At 39.2% G+C, this 20,670-nt stretch overlaps 1 protein-coding gene across 1 annotated transcript in view; it reads left to right on the top strand.

The window, feature by feature from the left end:
- The window catches only part of TSHR (thyroid stimulating hormone receptor), a 124,500-nt gene that overhangs the window by 84,979 nt on the left and 18,851 nt on the right, over positions 1-20,670 (top strand). The window contains exon 8 of the mRNA XM_004610238.2: positions 11,032-11,109. Within this exon, the coding sequence (XP_004610295.2) occupies positions 11,032-11,109 (78 nt within the window). The remainder of the gene's footprint in view (positions 1-11,031; positions 11,110-20,670) is intronic.

The following is a 20,670-nucleotide window of genomic DNA, read 5'->3' as shown; positions in this document are numbered from 1 at the left end:
CAGACTGTGTGTCTAAGAACTTGTGGTTGAATTGGTTTAACCACATTAGTGTACATGTATATTTAATATACTGTCTAATAAATGGAAAAAGAGTTAGTAAAGCCTGCTTCTCATAGTATGGAAGACTAATTAGTAGGATCCTTCTACTACTAACCAACTGGAACATAAATTTTATGTCATAGCTACAGGACAGGGAAATAAAACCAAGTAATAAATCTGGACTTGAAACCAAAGTGATGAGTGCTGTTGAGGGTGGAGGGTAGCGTTCCCTTGTGGAATTCCCTGGCCATTATCAGTGGTATCAGGAGACAAGGCAGTGAGCAAACTAGAAGTGATGCAAACCTGAGACTCCTGCATTAAACCCAAGTATCTGGATAAAAGTGGGAAGAGTGCCCCATTTATTATATCCTGACCCCTAGCAGGAGTACATGTCAATCTCTACGGAGAGAAATATCCCAATGAAAGCCCCCAGATTTGTTTTAAAGATTAATATCGAGTATGAGCTCACAGAAAAATAACAAACAAAATATTTTTTGTTTGATTTAATTTATAAAACTTCATTGTAGGGGCTGGAGCGATAGCATAGCGGGTAGGGCGTTTGCCTTGCACGCGGCCGACCGGGGTTCAAATCCCAGCATCCCATATGGTCCCCTGAGCACCGCCAGGAGTAATTCCTGAGTGCAAAGCCGGGAGTAACCCCTGTGCATCGCCGGGTGTGACCCAAAAAGCAAAAGAAAAAAAACTTCATTGTATATGTACATACATACATGTGTGTATACATATGTATGTGTAAATTATATATACACACACACATATTTATATATATATCCAGAAAATGTTTTCCCCCATTCCGCTATCTCTTATAGTAAAGTTAAGGAGAGACTGAAGAGTGGCTCTTAAGGAGTTAAAGGGTTAAGGAGTTAAAGGGTTAAGTGCATGTGACAGACCCTTACTTATCCCTGGCAACACATGGTCTCCTGAGCATCACATATAGCTCTGGAGGCCCTTAAGCACCACTGGGATAACCCAGTAATCCCTGGAAGTGCAAGACCTCAGATTTGTTGCGCTGAACTTGTGGCCTGGTTGGCTGATTATCATGGAAAATGCCTATGGAAAGCAATAAGGATGTCCCTCAAAAAAATTTGGAATAGAAATATTATATGTCACGTCACTGTCACTGTCATCCCGTTGCTCATCGATTTGCTCAAGTGGGCACCACTAACGTCTCCATTGTGAGACTTGTTGTTACTGTTTTTGGCATATAGAATATGCCACGGGTAGCTTGCCAGACTCTGCCGTGTGGGCGAGATACTCTTGGTAGCTTGCCAGGCTCTCCGAGAGGGATGGAGGAATTGAACCTGGGTCGGCTACATGCAAGGCAAATGCCCTACCCGCTGTGCTATTGCTCCAGAAATATTGTATGACCCAGCAATATTACTTTTTGACATCTATCCCCAGAATACAAAAACATTAATTTATGTAAAATTATGTTCATTGTAGTACTTAGACAATAGCCAAAATATTGAAATAACCCAAATGCCCAGATGTAGATGAATTAATCAAGAAGCTATGGAATATATATACACAATGAAATACTGTGAAATTCAAAGGAAAAATGAAATGCAATTGCCTTGATCTATGGATGAAACTAGAGAACATCATTCTGAGTGAAGAAAATGGGTTAATGATCACGTGAAGGAAATTGATAAATACAGAGTGATCTCTCATATGGAGGACATAAAGATACAAGCAAGGTAGCAAAAAAAAAAGGGTCAAAGACAATACTGAGCTTGTGGTGAGAGTGGAGATGTGGGATTGAAAGAGATCAGCACTGTGTAAGAATTCAGATCAGAGCACCCCACTCTGCTGTTTGAAGTCACTTTTGTGTTTGTTTTGTTGTATTAAACTTTGGGCCCAACCCAGCAGTGTATAAAGAGTACTTCAGAAGAGTAATTAATATAACTCTTCTGAAGAGCAAAACCCAGCCACAGCCATGCCCAAGGCCATTCTCCACACACTCAGGCGAGCCTCATGCATGAAGGAACCAGCAGAGGAACTCAGGTGTGTGAGAACAGGGGCTGAGATCTCCAAGCCTGCTCGGATCGGGACTAAGCTTCTTCTGCCCAGATCCCCCATTTTCCAGTAGCTAAGCAGCCACACCCAGAAACTGCCTGCATGAGAGAGCCTGGCAAGCTCCCCATGGCATATTCATATGCTAAAACCACTAACAATGATGAGTCTCCCTGACCCTGAAAGAGCCTCCAAGGTGGCACCGTTGGGCAGGATGAGTAAAGAGAGACTTCTTTCTTTAGGGCTAGGATGAATGGAGACGTTACTGAGAACACTCAAGAAAATCGACGGTCAACGGGATGATGATGAGGATGATGATAATCATGATGAGTATAGTGTTGAAGTTATATATATAGGGCATCATCATTTAAGGACATTACCTTAAAACTAAGATAAATATCAATATTCTATAATTACCCTCATGGTGATTGAGGATTCCCTGTAGCACGTTATCAATTTGATAATTTCTCCAGAAATGTGTCCAAGCAGCTTTAGATACCAATTTAACAATGTGTTAAACAAATAAACAAAAAAGCAACTCCCTCATCCACCTTTTGCCAATTTACTGAAATTAGCAGATTTTTACCTCGCTTAGACCCTTCTCTTTTAGCCTAAAGAATATGATTGCAGTCAAATTGGGTAAATTCCACATCGAGAACACTGATGCCTCAGCAACAGTTGGGTAATTAGTTTAAACATTTATGAAGCAGTGCCAGATGTGTGAAAGCACGTGGTCTTATGAGTTCCTGTGGAACCAGACACGTTGTCATCACTCAACTGTGAAATTAATGTGAGCATGCCTTGCTCAACAGAAGAGGCACCGCTCTCAGTCACAAGTTAAGTCACACATTCATTCTCTGGGACCTCTTTCCCATCTTCCCTTTCCACAAACCTGGTGTGAGTCTATGTTGCTTATTTCAGAATATCTAATTCTCATTATAGTATTTTCCATTATCCAATTCTAATATTATCTGACAGTGAACATTTAGACAGGGAAAATTGAAACTCTTTCCATATGTTAAGAATATTTTTAAAAGATGCCCTGATCTTTTTGAACAAAGAAGTCAACACAAATAATACACTAATTATCCCACCTAGTAGGTGATTTGAAGCGAAACACGAAAGCTTGGAGCATTGGGAAAGCAGACAATAAAGATGTTATTTAAGGATTAAGCAAGCTATTATTTCTCATGGGGTGAATATTCTGCTTTTACAGTGCACTCCAAGATTAGTTTTTACCTCTACCATTGAAACCTTGGACATTTCTAACGATTACTGTCTAGAGACAGGCATTCTTATTTCTACCACATAAAGGATTTCCACAGAGCAATGAGACCTGAGTAGGGATTCCCATTAACTTTCCAAATAACCAACAGTATAGGAAGAATCCCAGCTCCCCATGGAAATGCTCCCACGAGAGTTTTGAATCATAGACAAGTACCAATGCAGGTTTCCCTAAAGACATTAGGAAGATTCAGGCTGAAATTCCATTTTAGAGCTGCAATGATTCTAAAACTCAGTAGAGAGTACAGCTTTTCTTGCTGTTGTAGCATAGTCTTCCACCAGTCATACATGACTTTCTCATATAAACATAATATTGATCAGCATCTCCCACCAAGGGCTCTATGACCCTCTGTGTGGCCCTAAGAAATCCACAGGTGAAAATCACATAAATGGGAGCCCTCGACTTGAGACTGGGAAGCCAACAGTTTAGAGCAGACTGAGGGTGGGGGGAGTCCAGGAAGGAAAATAGATCAAAAGGTCATTGTCAGGAAAAGGCAAAAAGCACTGATACAGAGGTTGTTTTATCCAGGAGTTACAGAGTTTATGAACCTTTGTGCATTCATCCATCCAGCTTTAGGAAGATTCAATTTTATTTATGTTATTATTATTATTAATTGAATCACAGTGAGATTCGGTTACAAAGTTATTTGTGATTGGATTTCAGTCACATAATGTTCTAACACCTTTCCCTTCACCAGTGTACATTTCCCATCACCAAAGACCAATGTTTCCAGTTTCCCTCCCCACACCTGCCTACCTCTATAGTGAAGACTGTAGTTATCAGTCTCTCTCTTACTCTCTCTCTCTCTCTCTCTCTCTCTCTCTCTCTCTCTCTCTCTCTCCTTTCAAACATTGTGGTTTATAATACACATACTGAAAGGTCATGAGGTATATACACTATCTATTTTAAACAATCAGTTCTTGTCCAGAGTGATCATCTTTATTATTGTCATACTTGTCCCTTCTCTGGACTGGAGCGATATCACAGCAGGTAGGGCATTTGCTTTGCACGCGGCCAGGCACGACCGCGCTGACCCGGGTATGATTCCTCCGCCCCTCTTGGAGAGCCTGGCAAGATACTAAGAGTATCCTGCCCATACATCAGAACCTGGCAAGCTACCCGTGGCGTATTCGATATGCCAAAAATAGTAACAATAAGTTTCACAATGAGGACGTTACTGGTGCCCGCTCAAGCAAATCGATGAACAATGGGACGACATTGCTGCCGTGCTACAGTCCTTTCTCTATTATAATTGCCTTTGGGGCCACAACTCTTGCTAGCAGTGAGTTGCATACTTTTGTCTATGGGGTTTGAACACACATGGCCACAGTGTCCCAAGGCTGCACATGCTACTGTAGTGCCAGGAATCCCAAACTACAGTGGCGAAGGTTGGAGGATCCATACTCAACATGTGGGTCATTCCAAGGAGCTCAAATAATCCATCACTGAGCCATCCCAAGACCATCATCCATCAAATTTGTATTAAATGTCATTTTTGTGCCAAGTATAAAGCCAGTGAAGAGGAATATAAGCCCTGACATTGTATCTATATTGTCTGGCAACTGGCTATTTCCCTCTGACTCATTCTTTTTCTTTTTATTGAATCACATTGAATCACTGTGAGCCACAGTTACCAAGCTTTCCTGTTCAAGTTTCAGTCATACAATGATCAAACACCCATCCCACCACTGGTGTACATTTTCCATCACCAATGTTCCCAGTATCGCTCTCCCCCTCTCCCAACCTGCCCCCCGCCTCCATAACAGACAATTGTCCTCTTACTTTCTCTCTACTTATGGGCATTATGGTTTGTTTGACTTAGTGATCCCTTCTCTATCCCCAGCTGGCTTCTCCCCCAACTCATACGGTGGGCTTTCAACTGTGAAGCAATCCTCCTGGCCCTGTCTCTACTGTCCTTGGGTGTTAGTCTCATATTATGATATTTTATATTCCACAAATGAGTGAAGTCACTCTATGTCTGTTCCTCTCTTTCTGACTCAATTCACTTAGCATGATACTATCCATGTCTATCTACTTATAAGCAAATTTCATGACTTTATCTTTCCTAACAGTTGCATAGTATTCCATTGTGTAGATGTACTAAAGTTTCTTTAACCAGTCATCTTCTCTCAGGCACTCAGGTTGTTTCCAGATTCTGGCTATTTTAAACAGTGCTGAAATTAACATAAAGGTGCAAATGTCATTTTCATTGTGCTTTTTTGCACCTTCGGGACATATTCCCAAAAGTGGTATTGTGGGCTTGTATGGAAGCTCAAGTTCTAGTTTTATTAAGAAATGCCCATATTGTTTTCCAAGAAGGCTGGACTGGTCGGCATTCCTCCCAATGAAAGAGAGTCCCTTTCTCCCCACATTCATACCAGCACTGGTTGTTCTTATTATTTTGGATCTGTGCCAGTCTCTGTGATGTCAGATGATATCTCATTGTTTTGATCTGCATCTCCCTGATGTTTAGTGATGTAGAGCATTTTTTCATGTGCCTTTTGGCCATTTATATTTCTTTTTTGAGGAAGCTTCTGTTCATTTTTTCTCCCCATTTTTTGATAGGGCTTGAGGTTTTTTTCTTGTACAATTCTACCAGTTTCTTGTATGTCCTAGATATTAACCTTTATCTGATGGACATTGGGTAAATATTTTTTCCCATTCTGTGAGCTCTCTCTATATTTTGAGATCACTGTTTCTTTTTCAGTGCAGAAGCTTCTTAGCTTGATGTAGTCAAATTTATTGATGTTTGTTTCCACTTGTTTGGTCAGCAGTGTTTCATTCTTAAAAATGCCTTTAACTTCAATGTCATGGAGGTTTCTGCCTACATTTTCTCGTGTATGTTGTGGATTCAGGTCTGATATTGAGGTCTTTAATCCACTTTGATCTGACATCCTCTGACTCATTCTTAATAATCTTCCTTTTTTTCTAATTACACGATTCTTCCTTAACAGTAAAGTCAGGACACCTTATTGCAGTTTCACATGAAAACTCTAGAAAATATTTTCTAGGAAGAGGAATCGGTTAGGATGGGAGATGTGTTCTAAAAATAGGTAAACATTTTTAGATAGACCAAACATGATAACCTCTCAGTCTCTGAAATGTAAACCATAATGCCCCCAAAGTAGAGAGAGAGTATGGGGAATATTATCTGCCATGGAGGTAGTAGGAGGATGGGAAAGGGATGTATACTGAGGATATTGGTGATGGAGAATGTGCACTGGTGGAGGGATGGGTGTTTGATCATTGTGTGATTGTAACTCAAACATGAAAGCTTGAAACTATATCTCAAGGTGATTCAATAAAATTTTAAAAATAGAGCTTCATTATTCTAATAAGTTCTCAAGGAGGAATTATTTCTCCAATGAAAAGACATTGCCTGCATGCTAATACATTAGTATCTATGGTAATTTAAAAGAAAATACAAGTTCCTTTCTTTTTTTAATGAATCACCATGAGATAGTTACAGACTTACAAGCTTTTGTGATTACATTTCAGTCATACAATGATTGAGTACCCATCCCTCCACTAGTGCCCATTCTCCACCACCAATGTTCCCAGAATCCCTCCCAACACCCCCACCTCTTCCTTTCCCCTGCTTCTGTGGCAGGCACATTCCCTTATACTCTCTCTCTCTCCTTTGGGGTGTTATAGTTTGCAATACAGGTACTAAGCGGCCATCATGGTTGGTCCATAGTCTACTTTCAGCACTCATCTCCCATCCTGAGCGAGCCCACCAAGCATCATATATTTAGTGGTCCCTTCTCTATCCCAGCTGCCTTTTCTTCTAGCACATGAGACCGGCTTCCAAGCCATGGAGGGATCCTCCTGGCCCTTAACTCTACTATTTTTAGGTGTTTGTCTCCTATTATGTTAACGATTTCCTTTCTTATAAGCTGTTCTCAGATTTGTGTTTTAAACTCCTAATACCTGATATAGGCCTTTCTACTCTCTTAAGTTCATCATGTTCACCTTATTTTTGTAATAAAAAGTATAGACTATCACAACACATGTACATGTATATTCACACAAGCAACTCATAAAATAATTATTTCTTGGATAGGTTGCATATCTTGTTTACCAGGATTTCTGAGTGATTTTAGCTGTACAGACCACAAAATTCAGAGAAATCAGGGTAAGTCATGGTCAAGGAAGCTGTTTAACTCGACTGAGATTCATGGTCAATACTGTGTAATAACTGAAATTGATGAAGAGTACCTTTTTCCTAGATATTAAGCTTTCTGTGGACATATATCTTTTACCCTCTTCCCCCCGCAGCCTACATCCACTTAACTTCAGATGGTAGGTAGAATGAGCATCTAAGCCTAAGGGTAAAAGCTAAATAAATCAATTCCCCAAACTACTACAAGCAAAATGATGGTTTTATTTTGAAGAACCTAATTATCTCTAAGAGGGGGAAAGGGCCCAAGGAATCACATTGGTTTCAGAAAACACAGTCTCCTCCAAGTCTCAGTTCACCTCTGCTCAACTTGGCTATGCTCTCTCTTCATCCTCCACCTCCCCACCTGGACTCCTTTCCCAGTTTGAAATTTTCTGCAGTGTTTCTGGTAAACTGCATTTATCAACCAGTGTCCTTATCTTTGGGGGAATACCGAATGTCAGACAAAAACATGGAAGAATTGGACAGGCAATTATTGTTTGACAATACTGTCAGATGATGAGAGCAAGCTGTTTTCACTCGCAGCCATTGGAGCGAGGAAAAACTAAGATGAGCTCATGGTCCTTGCTTGATTTCTCAAACGTCTCCACACAGAATGTGGTCTGCAAGCTGTGTGGTTTCAAGAATGTGAAGGACACACATGCCCGGTTTTCATTTCACAAAATCATGCAGTTCGAGATCTTCTCTCTGATTATTTTCTCCAAGATGGTGCTTGCCGGCTTGAGATATCTCACCTCAAAGGAACTTCATGGACCCCATGGTTTGGAAGAGAATCAATCATCAACTCAACCTATGATTAAGAGACTCAGGTGGTAGTCATTCATCCAGAAAGCACAGAAGGACTGTTTTCACAACATGCCAGTTGAGTCTTCGCAAATGTCTGAGATTAATCAGACCTCTCCATTCCAGCCTTAACAATTCCCAGAAAGCTAGGAGTCCACTCACTGCTCGATGAGTCATGTCTAAGCCATGCTCTTGTGACAAGGACCCGATTCCCCAAAATGACCTCGCTGCCTTGTCACTATCATCAAGAAAGATACAAGACAAATGCCACCACACCAAATGCTGAGATTTCTATTTTTTATTCTCTTAAAGCTGTCAGGTGTGAATGTACCCTAAGAGTTTAGTGGCACCCTCATTATAGTGGAGGAATGCTCCACTGATTTTTTTATAGGCACTGATTTATACAAGTAGTTATGGAGAAACTGCTGTTGACACTGGCACAACAGGGAGTATACAATTTATATTTTAGTTGGGACATAAAAGATGAACAAGCAAACAACAAACAAGATAATTGTGATTGTGCAAATGCCATGCACTGGGGGAGGGGAAGTTGAGGAGTAATCCTGATATTGTCTGCTTTGGAGTAGGCAATTCTCAACCGTGGTTTGACAGGGAAAATGAGAAGAACCACAAAACCCATGCCACTTTACGCGATGTCATTTAGTGGTGTCAAGCACTTACTTGACATTTGGTTCATCTTTTGCTCTGTCACAAAGAAGATTGCGTAGGTGGCTGGTAAAACTCTTTATCACCAACAGCTCCGTTGAGTAGAGGGCTCTGGCTCTGAGCCCGCCCTCTCCTCCTAGTCGGAGGAGTGGAAGGAAATCGCTGCAGGACCAGGAGAGGCTGAAGGCAAGAACACACAAGCATTGCCCCCATCTTTGCTTTCTCAATAGCCACAAAGAAGTCAGTGCAGAGGCTGCCTCCCAGCTCAGATCAACGCTCATATTACCTCTCTCTCCTGAATTCTGATTTAGAGAAAAGGAAAAACAGCCAGTTAAACGATAGGAAATGTCTCTGTGGGGGCTCAGGAGAAGCACCCCCATCAAGAAGCACCCCACTGAGAATCCTTGTGATGATCTAAAGTTCTCATGTCTCTCTAGATTTATTAACCGTCATCCTTAAGAATTTCCCTCAGGGGGTTGGAGATGAGGGTACAGCAGGCAAAGCACTTGCCTTTCAGGAAACCGATTCACATTCAATCACTGGCACTACTTGAGGTCCCTTGAGTATCACCAGGTGTGATGCACATAGCCAGGAGTAAGAACTAAGCACCAACCAGTGTGGCCCCAAAACAAAAGCTAAACCAACAAACTCCATCAAAGCACTAAGCGCCATTCAGTGTGGTCCCTAAACAAAAGCTAAACCAACAAACTCCATCAAGACACCTCCCTTCTCATGCAATGCCAGAATGGGTCCTGAACCTCTTAGCACCAACAGGTGTGACCCTCACATCATTAAAGGAAAAAGAATTTTCCATCACAAATATGGAAAGAGAATAATAGAACCATTATTACTCTAACCCGAGCAGATGTCCTAAATGACACAGTAGATGATCATACACTAAGTAGTAAGTTGTTCTAAACATATGGAAATTGAGATCATTTCTAACAAGAATACATAGGTATGCACTTCCACTTTTCTTTTTTTAGCTAATTTTGTTCTGTGAAAAAAATAAGGGGAAAAAATGCCTATCAGAATCCTTGAAAGTGGGAGGCAATGACATGGGAGATAGCACATCTGGGAGAACATTTGCCTTGCACATGGACAATGCAGGTTTGATCCTTGGCACCCCACAGGGTCCCCCAAGCACTGCCAAGAGTAATTCCTGAGAACAGTGCAAGGAGTAACCCTGAGCATCACTGGGTATGGCCCAAAAAGCAAACAAACAAAAATCCTTGAAAGCTTTGATCTATTAGAGGTAATTTTATATGTCAAAATAACTTTGTGACTCAAATTCACTACAATTTTTTACCCTCAGAGGTCCAATGCTTTCAAGCTGTGTTCATCAAACCATTATTATGAGATGTATACTCTGATATGTTATCTACACAACCTGCCCCCACAAAATAGGATTGTGAAAGAAAATACAGACCACCCAATGAAGTTTGGGGTAAATAGCATAATGTTTTATTTAAGAATATTTCAAAACTGGGGCCAGGGAGATAATACAGGGCTAAGGCACTTGTTTTGTGATTTGATACCCAGCATTGATGGTATGTGATCCTGAGCATTGCCAGAAGTTATCCCTGAGGACACAGCAAGGAGTAAGCCTTGAGCGCTACCATATAGGGGCCACAAACCAAATAAAACAAGGGAATTTTAGCAAAATTGTGTGGAAAATGTTGATACCAAAAATTGCTGTTCATTTAGAATGGTATATTGATAAATAAAAACAAAATTTATATGTTCCAGGATCTAAGAGAATTAAAAAATACAATCACCCATAACCTGGTAAACAGGGAATTAAATAATTTTCATGAAATCTAAATATGCAAATATACTAGTTATAAATATGCTCGTTTTCAAGACTTTTGCAATAATTATAGACACCTAGAATGTTTTTAGTAGGTATGAAAAAAGAAAACAAGGTTTGTTCTAAGTTTGTAAAAATCAGTTAATAGAAATGGTCACATTTTATTTGCTAATTATACTTATTTACTTGACATTATATAATTTTTCTCTCTCTCTCTTCTCTCCCCTTACCCTTTAGTTACCTGAACAAGAATAAATACCTGAGAGATATTGATAGAGATGCATTTGGAGGAGTCTACAGTGGACCAACACTGCTGTAAGACAAACCAGAAAATGTACTTTGTTTTATTTTTTAGAATGAAGTGGGGCCTTAAAAGGTGGATATGGAGTGCTGTAATGGATAAAGGCTTTCCCTAGTACTTTTTTTTAATTAATTTTTTAATTATTGAAATCACCGTGAGATTACAGTTACAAGCTTTCATGTTTGGGGTTACAATCACACAAAGATCAAACACTCACCCCTCCCCCAGTGCATATTCCCCACCACCAATCTCCCCAGTATATCCCCCTTCCCCACCCTCCCTCGGCCTCCCTGACATACAATTTCCCCCATACTTTCTCTCTACTTTTGGGCATTATGGTTTGCAATACAGATACTGAGAGGTCATCACTTTTAGTCCTTTGTCTACTTTCAGCACACATCTCCCATCCCATATGATTCCTCCAACCATCATTTTCTTAGTAACCCCTTCTCTATTCCAGCTGTCTTCTCCCCCCACACATGAGGCAGGCTTCCTACTATGGAGCAGTCTTCCTGGCCCTTGTGTCTACTGTCCTTGGGTGTCAGTCTCATGTTATGTTATTTTATTCTTTACAAATGAGTGCAGTCCTTCTATGTCTGTCCCTGTCTTTCTGACTCATTTCATTTAGCATGATACTCTCCATATCTATCCACTTATAAGCAAATTTCATGACTTCATCTTTTCTAACAGCTGCATAGTATTCCATTGTGTAGATGTACCAAAGTTTCTTTAACCAGTCATCAGCACTAGGGTTGTTTCCAGATTCTGGCTATTGTGAAAAGTGCTGCAGTGAATATAAAGGTACAAATGTCATTTCTACTGTACTTTTTTGCATCCTCAAGATATATTCCCGGAAGTGGTATCCATATGACCCCAGAAGAGTCATATGGAAGCTCAATTTCTAGTACTCTTATCCTGTGCTTCAGCTATATAGGCAACTTACTAGAAGAAAGTTCTTTAGCACAGGAAGTCATCTGGGTTTGGACATCTATAAGGAAGACAGAAGCTTCTGAGCAGTTATTTCTTTGCAATATTTTGAGACATGAGTTCTACAAATGACAGAAGACACTCCAGTCTTTGCAGAGAATATGCACATGCTTTACACAATGCCCCAAAGAAAAAGAAGTGGTATAAATGATAAACAAGTTCATAGCTGAAAAAACTGTGATCCTGGGAAAAATGAACAAAAAGTTAACATTTTTTAAAACCACATGGAAGGATTCGAGAGATGTACAGAGATGAAGGTACTTGCCATGCATGTGGTCAGTCCCATTCAATCTGCAGGGCCGCATGGTCCCCTGAGCACTGCTGGGTATGGCTCCCAGATCCCCAAAATATAGATAAATAATCTAAAAGTAAACTAGTATGGGGGAAAAAAGCGAAACAGTGTGGGGTAACACTTTGTGCATTTTCATCATGAACACCATTCAGAGATCAAGTTCAGTGCACTAGTGTGGTCCTGGATTTGACCCCTAACAGTGCAACAAAGCATGTCACCCTCCCCACCACAACAAAAGCAAAACTAGACGCTCTCTTTTATTTATGCTTTGAAAAACAAATTAAGTTTTGCTCATATTTTATGCACAGATGACCACTATCCTTCAGGTGACAGGTAGGAAACAGATACACCCAAGAGAACACACTTGATGTTTGAACATTTTCACTCTTTCACTTTAGGTTTACTTCCCTTTTGTTCAATTCCCAGCACACTGCATTTCTTCTCCTGGACATTACCAGGAATGATCCCTAAGCACAGAGCCAACTGTAAACCTTGAACACCATTGGCTTAACTATTCCCTTTCTCTACCTCCTTCCCCGCTCCAAAAGGCCAAAATTCGAGAAGTTAGTGGTGAGGGCACTAACTTGCCTTGCGCATAGCCAAATCAGATTCAATCCCCAGCATTACATATGGTCTCCCATGAATCATGAGGAGTGACCCCTACAAACAAAACCAGGGATAATTCCTGAACACTGTCTGGGGTGAACCACCCCCTGCAAAAAAAGAAAACAAATAAAAACAAAATTATTTTTCTTGACTTTTAGATTTAATTAACCTTGGGGATCATTCCTGGTAATGACCAGGAGAAGAAATGCAGTAGTTGGGTACTGAACAAAAGTGAAGTAAAACTAAAATGAAAGAGTGAAGATGTTAAGACCTTAAGACTGGGGCCTACCATAGCTGGAAGCCTGCTTCATGAGCAGAGGGGAGAAGGCAGATGGAATAGAGAAGGGATCACTAAGAAAATGATGGCTGGAGGAATCAGTCGGGATGGGAGATGCGTGCTGAAAGTAGATAATGGACCAAACATGATGACCTCTCAGTGTCTGTGTTGCAAGCTATAATGCCCAAAAGTAGAGAGTATTGGAATATTGTCTGCCATGGAGGCAGGGGGAGGGTGAGAAAGGGGGGTATACCTGGGATATCAGTGGTGGGGAATGTGCACTGGTGGAGGGATGGGTGTTTGATCATTGTGTGATTGTAACTCAAACATGAAAGCTTGTAACTATCTCACAGTAATTCAATAAAATTGATTTTAAAATTTTTTTTAAAAGACTGGGGCCTAGAGTGATAGAACAGCAAATAGGGCATTTGCCTTGCATGTGGCCGACCCAGGTTCAATCCCTAGCATTCCATATGGTCCTCTGAGCACTGCTAGGTGTAATACCTGAGTGCAGAGCCAGGAGTAACCCCTGAGCACCTAATTATTAAATTAAATTGAAAAATGAGATCCCCTCCAAAAACAAAAACTCCTCAAGACTGCTCTCTTAGGTGTATCCTAGTTACATGGATTTAGTACTATCTATTAAGGCATAGACCCGATACAAAAAGGCAGAGTGAGAGACAGACACAATAGTACAGAAAGTACGGCAGTTGCCTTGCACAAAACTGACCTGGATTCAATCCCCAGCACCACATGCAGTACTACAAGCCTACCAAGAATGATCCCTGAGTGTAAGCCAGAAGTAAGCCCTGAGCATTACCAGTTGTGGCCCCAAATTGTTTTTTTAATTTTTAAAAGGCAAAATTATCCTGAACATTTACTATGCTATTTGAGGATTTGCTGTTAATTCATGGCAAAATACTCTATGAAGTATTTTGTTTATTTTAAAATGATTTTATATATTTCATTTCACAAATAGTCAAATAGAAAGGGATGTGTTGACCTTTTCTCTTTTTGTGTCAGGAGACAAATTTTAAGGCATCATTAATTTCTACTTCGTAGTAAAGACATTATTTCTCCAATGAGAAAAGATGCTTTTCTAAAGAAATTGGTGCTTTGGAGAATGTCTTTAGAAAAAAGTTTTTGAATGTATTTCCATGTCATGTAATTTCCCTAATGATTTTTGTCATCATTTATGTCACAAAAATTCTGTTTTGTTCAGATCAGAAACATAATTATAGTTTATTATTAAATGTTTTGAATTAAAGCTGCAGGGTCAGAGTGATAGCACAGCAGGTTGGGCACTTATCTTGCACGTGGCCAACCCAGGTTTGATTCCTGGCACCACATATGGTGCCCTGATCACCATCAGGAGTGATCCCTGAATGCAAAGTCTTGAGTGTTCCTGGGTATGACCCCCCAAACAAACAAATAAATAAACAAGAGCTGCAATGTATTTTAACCCATGTTAATAAAATAAATGAAACATCTTCAGATTAGCTTGCAAAAATAACTGATTAATACCTGAGAATATGGATTTCAGTAAAAACATGTATCTAATTACTGAATTAAATTGAAAAATGAGAGTCTTAGTTTAATAAACACTGCTTCAGTTGCTGTGCTTTCCCCATCTTGTTTCACTTTCTTTCATATTGTGTTACTTTTAAATTATTTATATTTTGGGGATTTAGGTATTTTATATTCTTCTACCAGGAATTATTTTATGGATGTAAAACATTTTCTCTCTAATGGCTTTTGCTATAATTTTAGTAAAATTTTCTTCTGGTATGGCAGAATATCTCTATTCAAGTTCTTTTGTTCTAGTTTTGACATAAAAATGTCACTTTACAAAGATAAACCAAAGCCAAGCTGATTGGTAGTTTCCAGAAACTGAGGATATATGGAATAATAAAACTGGGGGATGTTAGAGAACACAAAATTACAGCTATTAGATGAATACATTATGGGAATTAGATGTATAATGATGATTATAGTTAACAATAATACTGTAAACACAATAGTAGCTCAGAATATCTATTTTAAGTAATCTCACCATGAAAAGAAAGAAAAAAAACTACTTGAGATTATGGATATGTTAATCTTTTTGTGGTAATCATTTCATAATGTATATATCATATGTGTGTGTATACCTAAACTATATGTTCATTATAATCTCAAAAATCTGGGCTATGGAGAGGAGAAAGAACTCTTTAAAATTAAAAATATGATAGCTAACAAACAATAAGCAGTTTTCAAAAATAAACTGAAAAGCATACCTCAAGAAAGAAAATCCTAAAAGAAAGATATGAAATAGAGGAGACAAAAATCAGATTTTTGAAGTAGGTGTTAGCAACACCCAGTTAATAAAAATTTTAGCAGGAGAAAATAAAAACAAAAAAATAATATTTTTCACAAATAAAAGAAAATCATTTTCATTATAAAAATACAAAGAACTTATACAAGTGAAAAAGATTTCATGCAGGTATATGATAATGATATGGAAACACTGTGATAAAGAGAATATTCCAGAAATTTCTAGAGGGCAAAATTCATAATACTGGGAAGCCTGGGGAATCTTAATGCCAATACTCTTAGCAGTCAGTTTTGAAAAGTAAATCACAGAGCACAAATTCTGAAGGAAAGATATTTTTCTAAACTATCATGGATGCAGGTAAAATAAAAAAAATTTAGATATACAACATTTCAAAATTGTATTTCCCATTCACTTTTTTCTTGCAGAAACCCCCCCCCCAAAAAAAGAACAGTGAGAAATTCAGAAATAGTGGTTAGCACAGGAAAAAAAATTTACATGAATCTTAGACTCAAAACCTCTATGTCAGAGTTATAGGATAGAGAGCTTCATGAGAAACTTGTAGAAAGTTCTCTAAAATGACATTGATTGCTCATCTAACAGGATAAACTGATGTATTTTGTTTGAGATGTATTTTACAGAATTTTAGACTATGTTATAATGTCAAGACGTCCAATTGAACCTAGATATTATATTAAAAGACTTCATTGAGGAAACACATATATATACATATATATATATAAGAAATGAACTGGAATAACTATACATTGAGCTATATTAACTAAAACGCTGAACATCGGTTTTAACAAAGATGCTCTAATTTATTTCAGGAGAGTGGAGGGAGTGAATCTTAGGAAAGTAGAAAAGTATGTATATATGGTAATTAAAAGGAACTAAATCCTCATCTCTCATTGTAGGGGGTTCTGTGAATCTATCAGAAATCAGTGCATCAAAAAAAATTTACAAGCAAGAAAATAAATACCAGAATTTGAAAGTGGTTGCTTCCAAAGTGGTTGCATTAGCAAGCAGACACTGGGGAAGATGTGTAGGGTCCAGCTATTTGTGTTAACCAGCTGCCAGTATAATCTACTTTTTAAAACGGGCTCATTCATTGTTGAGTATTGATTTTTTAAATTTTTATTTTATTGAATCACCATGAAAAAAGTTACAAAGTTACAAAAGTTACAAAGCTTTCATGTTTAAGTCATATAATGATCAAACCCCCATCCCTTCACCAGTGCAGATGTTCCACCACCAAGAACCCCAATATACCCCTCTCCCACACCCACTCCCCCACTTTAGTGGCTAATGATCTTCACTTTATTCTCTCTATACTTTGAATACATTCAACATTTCAACAGAGAACTCACTATTATTATTTGGAATTTTCCCCCAACAATGAAACCTGCTGAAAAGGCATCAGCAGGTTTCATTGCTGATGCCTTTATCAACAAATTTTATAATTGGCTTTCCATTGCTGAGAATGAAGATTATTGGTTTTGGATTTCTGATATTTTAGCTCAGTTCACAGTCTAGATGCATTTCTGTAAGAAGCCTCGGGGTGCCAAAATGGGTTAGTAGACCTCCCGAATCATAGTCTTTAAGGAGCAGAGGGGCCCTTTTGTGCACAACTGCTCCGGATCTCATCTGGGCGGAGAGCTGAGTATTGATTTTTTAAATTACAAAGATCAAGAAGAAAGGAAATAGCACCATTTGGAAGGTAGTAGGAGGGAACTAAGATGCACGTGAGGTTGTGTTTAATCTCATTTCTCTTAAAGTGCTTCTATTAAGTAATCAGAGTATTTTTAAACATGACATCTTATGTCACGTTCTCTCTCTCTCTCTTTTTTTTTTTTGAAGAGGGGGTTTGTTGTTGCTGTTTTTGTTGCACCATACTTGGCAGTGCTCAGGGCTTAATATTGGTTTTGTTCTCATGGATCACTCCTGGAGGGACTTGAGGGACTATCTGGGGTACTGGGGATCAATCCAGTTGGCCAAAGGCAAGTCAAACACCCTACCCTCCATACTATCACTCTAGCCCCAAATTCGCTTTAATTCTTGTCAAAATTGGGGCTGGAGAGATAGCACAGCGGGTAGGGCGTTTGCCTTGCACGAGGCCGACCCGGGTTCAAATCCCAGCATCCCATATGGTCCCATGAACACGGCCAGGGGTAATTCCTGAGTGCAGAGCCAGGAGTGACCCCTGTGCATCGCCAGGTGTGACCCAAAAAGCAAAAAAAAAAAAATTCTTGTCAAAATTGTTGTTACCCTTTCCCATATGTGTGTGTGTGTGTGTGTGTCTGTGTCGTTTGGAGTAATACCAGCAATACGCAGGTCTTACTGCTGACCCTGAGCTCAGTGATCATCTCTGACTGGGCTCTGCTTCTGGCTTTTAATATCTTAGAGGATATAAATTCATTATGAATATTTGATAAATTATAGTTGATATAAAATAGCCCTGATCTGGGGATGGAGAGAGAGAACCCAATGGGCTGGCATGCATGCTTTACATGCAAAAGGCTTGGTTTGATTCCCAGAACTACACAGTAATTTGAGCATATTTGAGCATCTCTGGATGGAAGTTAGTTGTAACATCTCAGTTCTGCCAGATGTGGTCCAAAAACACATAAACACAAATAAAAATAGCTGAGATCTGTAAATAGTTGAGATTTGGTATAACCTATAAAGTCGTAAAATCTAAAACTACATCTAAAAAGAAGAATTTTGAATGGTATATACTCTTCTGCCTCATAATAGTGTATGTAAAAGAACAGTGTCATATCTAAAGTCAAAATTAAATATCTCAAGTCAAAATTAAACTTGTCCACCCAGTATACCACCTTTACCCCAATGTCATTAGCTTTAAAAAGAAACTAATTTAAAATAGGTGCAACATCTAAAGTGCAATCTGTTCTCCAATATTTACTAGTTTTTTCAAAACCATTTTAATTTCCTTTGGGAGATTAATAATACTTTTAACTTATTGATTCTTAATCAAAATATGCAATCTCATTTTCTATTTTAATACTTTCTGCTGTAGGGTATAATGTTTTCATATTGTTTTGAAAGAGAAGTACTTGATGTTAGTCATCCCAGAGGAAAAAATACTAAAATGCAATGCATTTTATAATCACAAGATTTCTCTAAGGTCTAAATTACATAATTTCCCTTATCAAGCATTTAATTTACTACTGAAAAGCACTAAACTATAATCCCCTCACTTAATATTATAAGTATAGTAAGTGAAATTTACTATATTTACTAATTTACTAAGAACAAATTTTTGTTATAACAGCCTTGAGTTTATATTACATGTAGCAGCAAAAATAGACTTCAAAAATAAACTGTAGTTGCTATTAGCTGATTAAATTTATCATTTGAAAAATCCAAGGATCTTAGACATCTTGGTTGAGAATAACATTCATGTTTTCCTATTTTTTTTCAGAGGGGCCTTTCAAGAAATAATCTGGGGTCCCTGATGTCCCTTCTCATTGTGCTTGGCTAACCAGGCTAACTGACTGATGGTTTTGGTCTAGGGTCCAAGGTGATGCTGGGGTCCTCCAAGGCTGCACTCAGAAGTGCTTTGGGATTCAAGTGGTGCCAAGGATCAAACCAGGTTCAGGATCATGTACAATACGTGGTCTTACCACTGTACTGTCTCCCTGCTCCCAGACCCCCATGCCTTTTTTTTTACTTATAGTGATTATCGTAATACACTCCTAGATGACCAAAAAAATGTTGCACGTTTCTCCTAAGCATGCTAAAAATTTGTGGGTTATTTTTTCACAGGTGTATTTTATATGTTTGTTTTTAGTGTTTTTATAGGTGCTGAGGGAAATTATTTTTGTATTGAGGTATGATTTATGTATAATAGTATTCACAGTTTTTAAGTGCACAGTTTGATGGGTTTTGGCAAAATGGTATTCCCCTACCAAGTCAAGCTCTTGAGCATTTTTAGCACCCAGAAAGTTTTCTCATGCCCCACCTTTCAGCAGAGAGCCAGGAGAGTTGCCTACTGGCCAATTCATTGTGTTAGCAATTTTTTCATTCTAGCCATTTTCATGGACTGGAGGAATATCACAGTGGGCAGGGCGTTTGCCTTGCATGCAGCCAACCCGGGTTTGATTTCTCCGTACCTCTCGAAAGCGTGGCAAGCTACTGAGAGTAACCTGCCTGCACAGCAGAGCCTGGCAAGCTACCCATGGCGTATTTGATATGCAAAAAACAGTAACAAAAAGTCTCATAATGGAGATGTTACTGGTGCCTGCTCAAGCAAATCGATGAACAATGAGACAACAATGCTACTACAATGCAGTGCTACAGTCATTTTCATGGCTGTTGTATCTTGTGGTTTTATTTTATTTATGATATTAAGTATCTTTTCATTAGCTATTCACATACTTATTGGTCTTATTAGCTATTTGCATATTTTCTTTGTCAAGTGTCTATTCAAATAGCTTAATCATTTTGTTTTGTTTTTGTTTGTTTTGGCCACATCCAAGGGACTAGGGCTTATTCTTTTGCACAGGGATTGCTCCTGGCAGGGCTCAAGGTACCATATGGTGTGCCGGGAATCAAACTTATCTTACCCACTGTAGTATCTGTCTTCCCTCAGCCCAAGCAATATACTAATCCTGGGTCTCTTTGTCACAGTCATTCTGTGTATGTGTGTGTGTGTGTGTGTGTGTGTGTGTATCTGTCTGTCTGTCTGTCAGAGGGCAGGACAGAGAAATGGGAGGGTGTGGAATGGAGCCCAAAGATCTAGCAGCCAGAATCTTCTAGTCTTTCTTTCTGTGCTCACTGAGGAGACCCTTCCGAGCAGCTTCCCTAGAGAGCACTGTAGCACTGTTGTCCCTTTGTTCCTCGATTTGCTCAAGCGGGCACCAGTAGCGTCTCCATTGTGAGACTTGTTGTTACTGTTTTTGGCATATCGAATATGACACCGGTAGCTTGCGGGATACTTTCGGTAGCTTGTCGGGTTCTCTGGGAGGGACGGAGGAATCGAACCCGAATTGGCCGCGTTGCAAAGCAAATGCCCTACCCGCTGTGCTATGGCTCCAGTCTCAAGGTCCCCTAGAGAGACCGGGAGGAAAGCCAGGGGG

The sequence above is a fragment of the Sorex araneus genome, chromosome 3 (assembly GCF_027595985.1).
Source record: "Sorex araneus isolate mSorAra2 chromosome 3, mSorAra2.pri, whole genome shotgun sequence".
Classification (NCBI taxonomy): Eukaryota; Metazoa; Chordata; class Mammalia; order Eulipotyphla; family Soricidae; genus Sorex; species Sorex araneus.
This window is presented reverse-complemented; position numbering and strand designations above follow the sequence as displayed.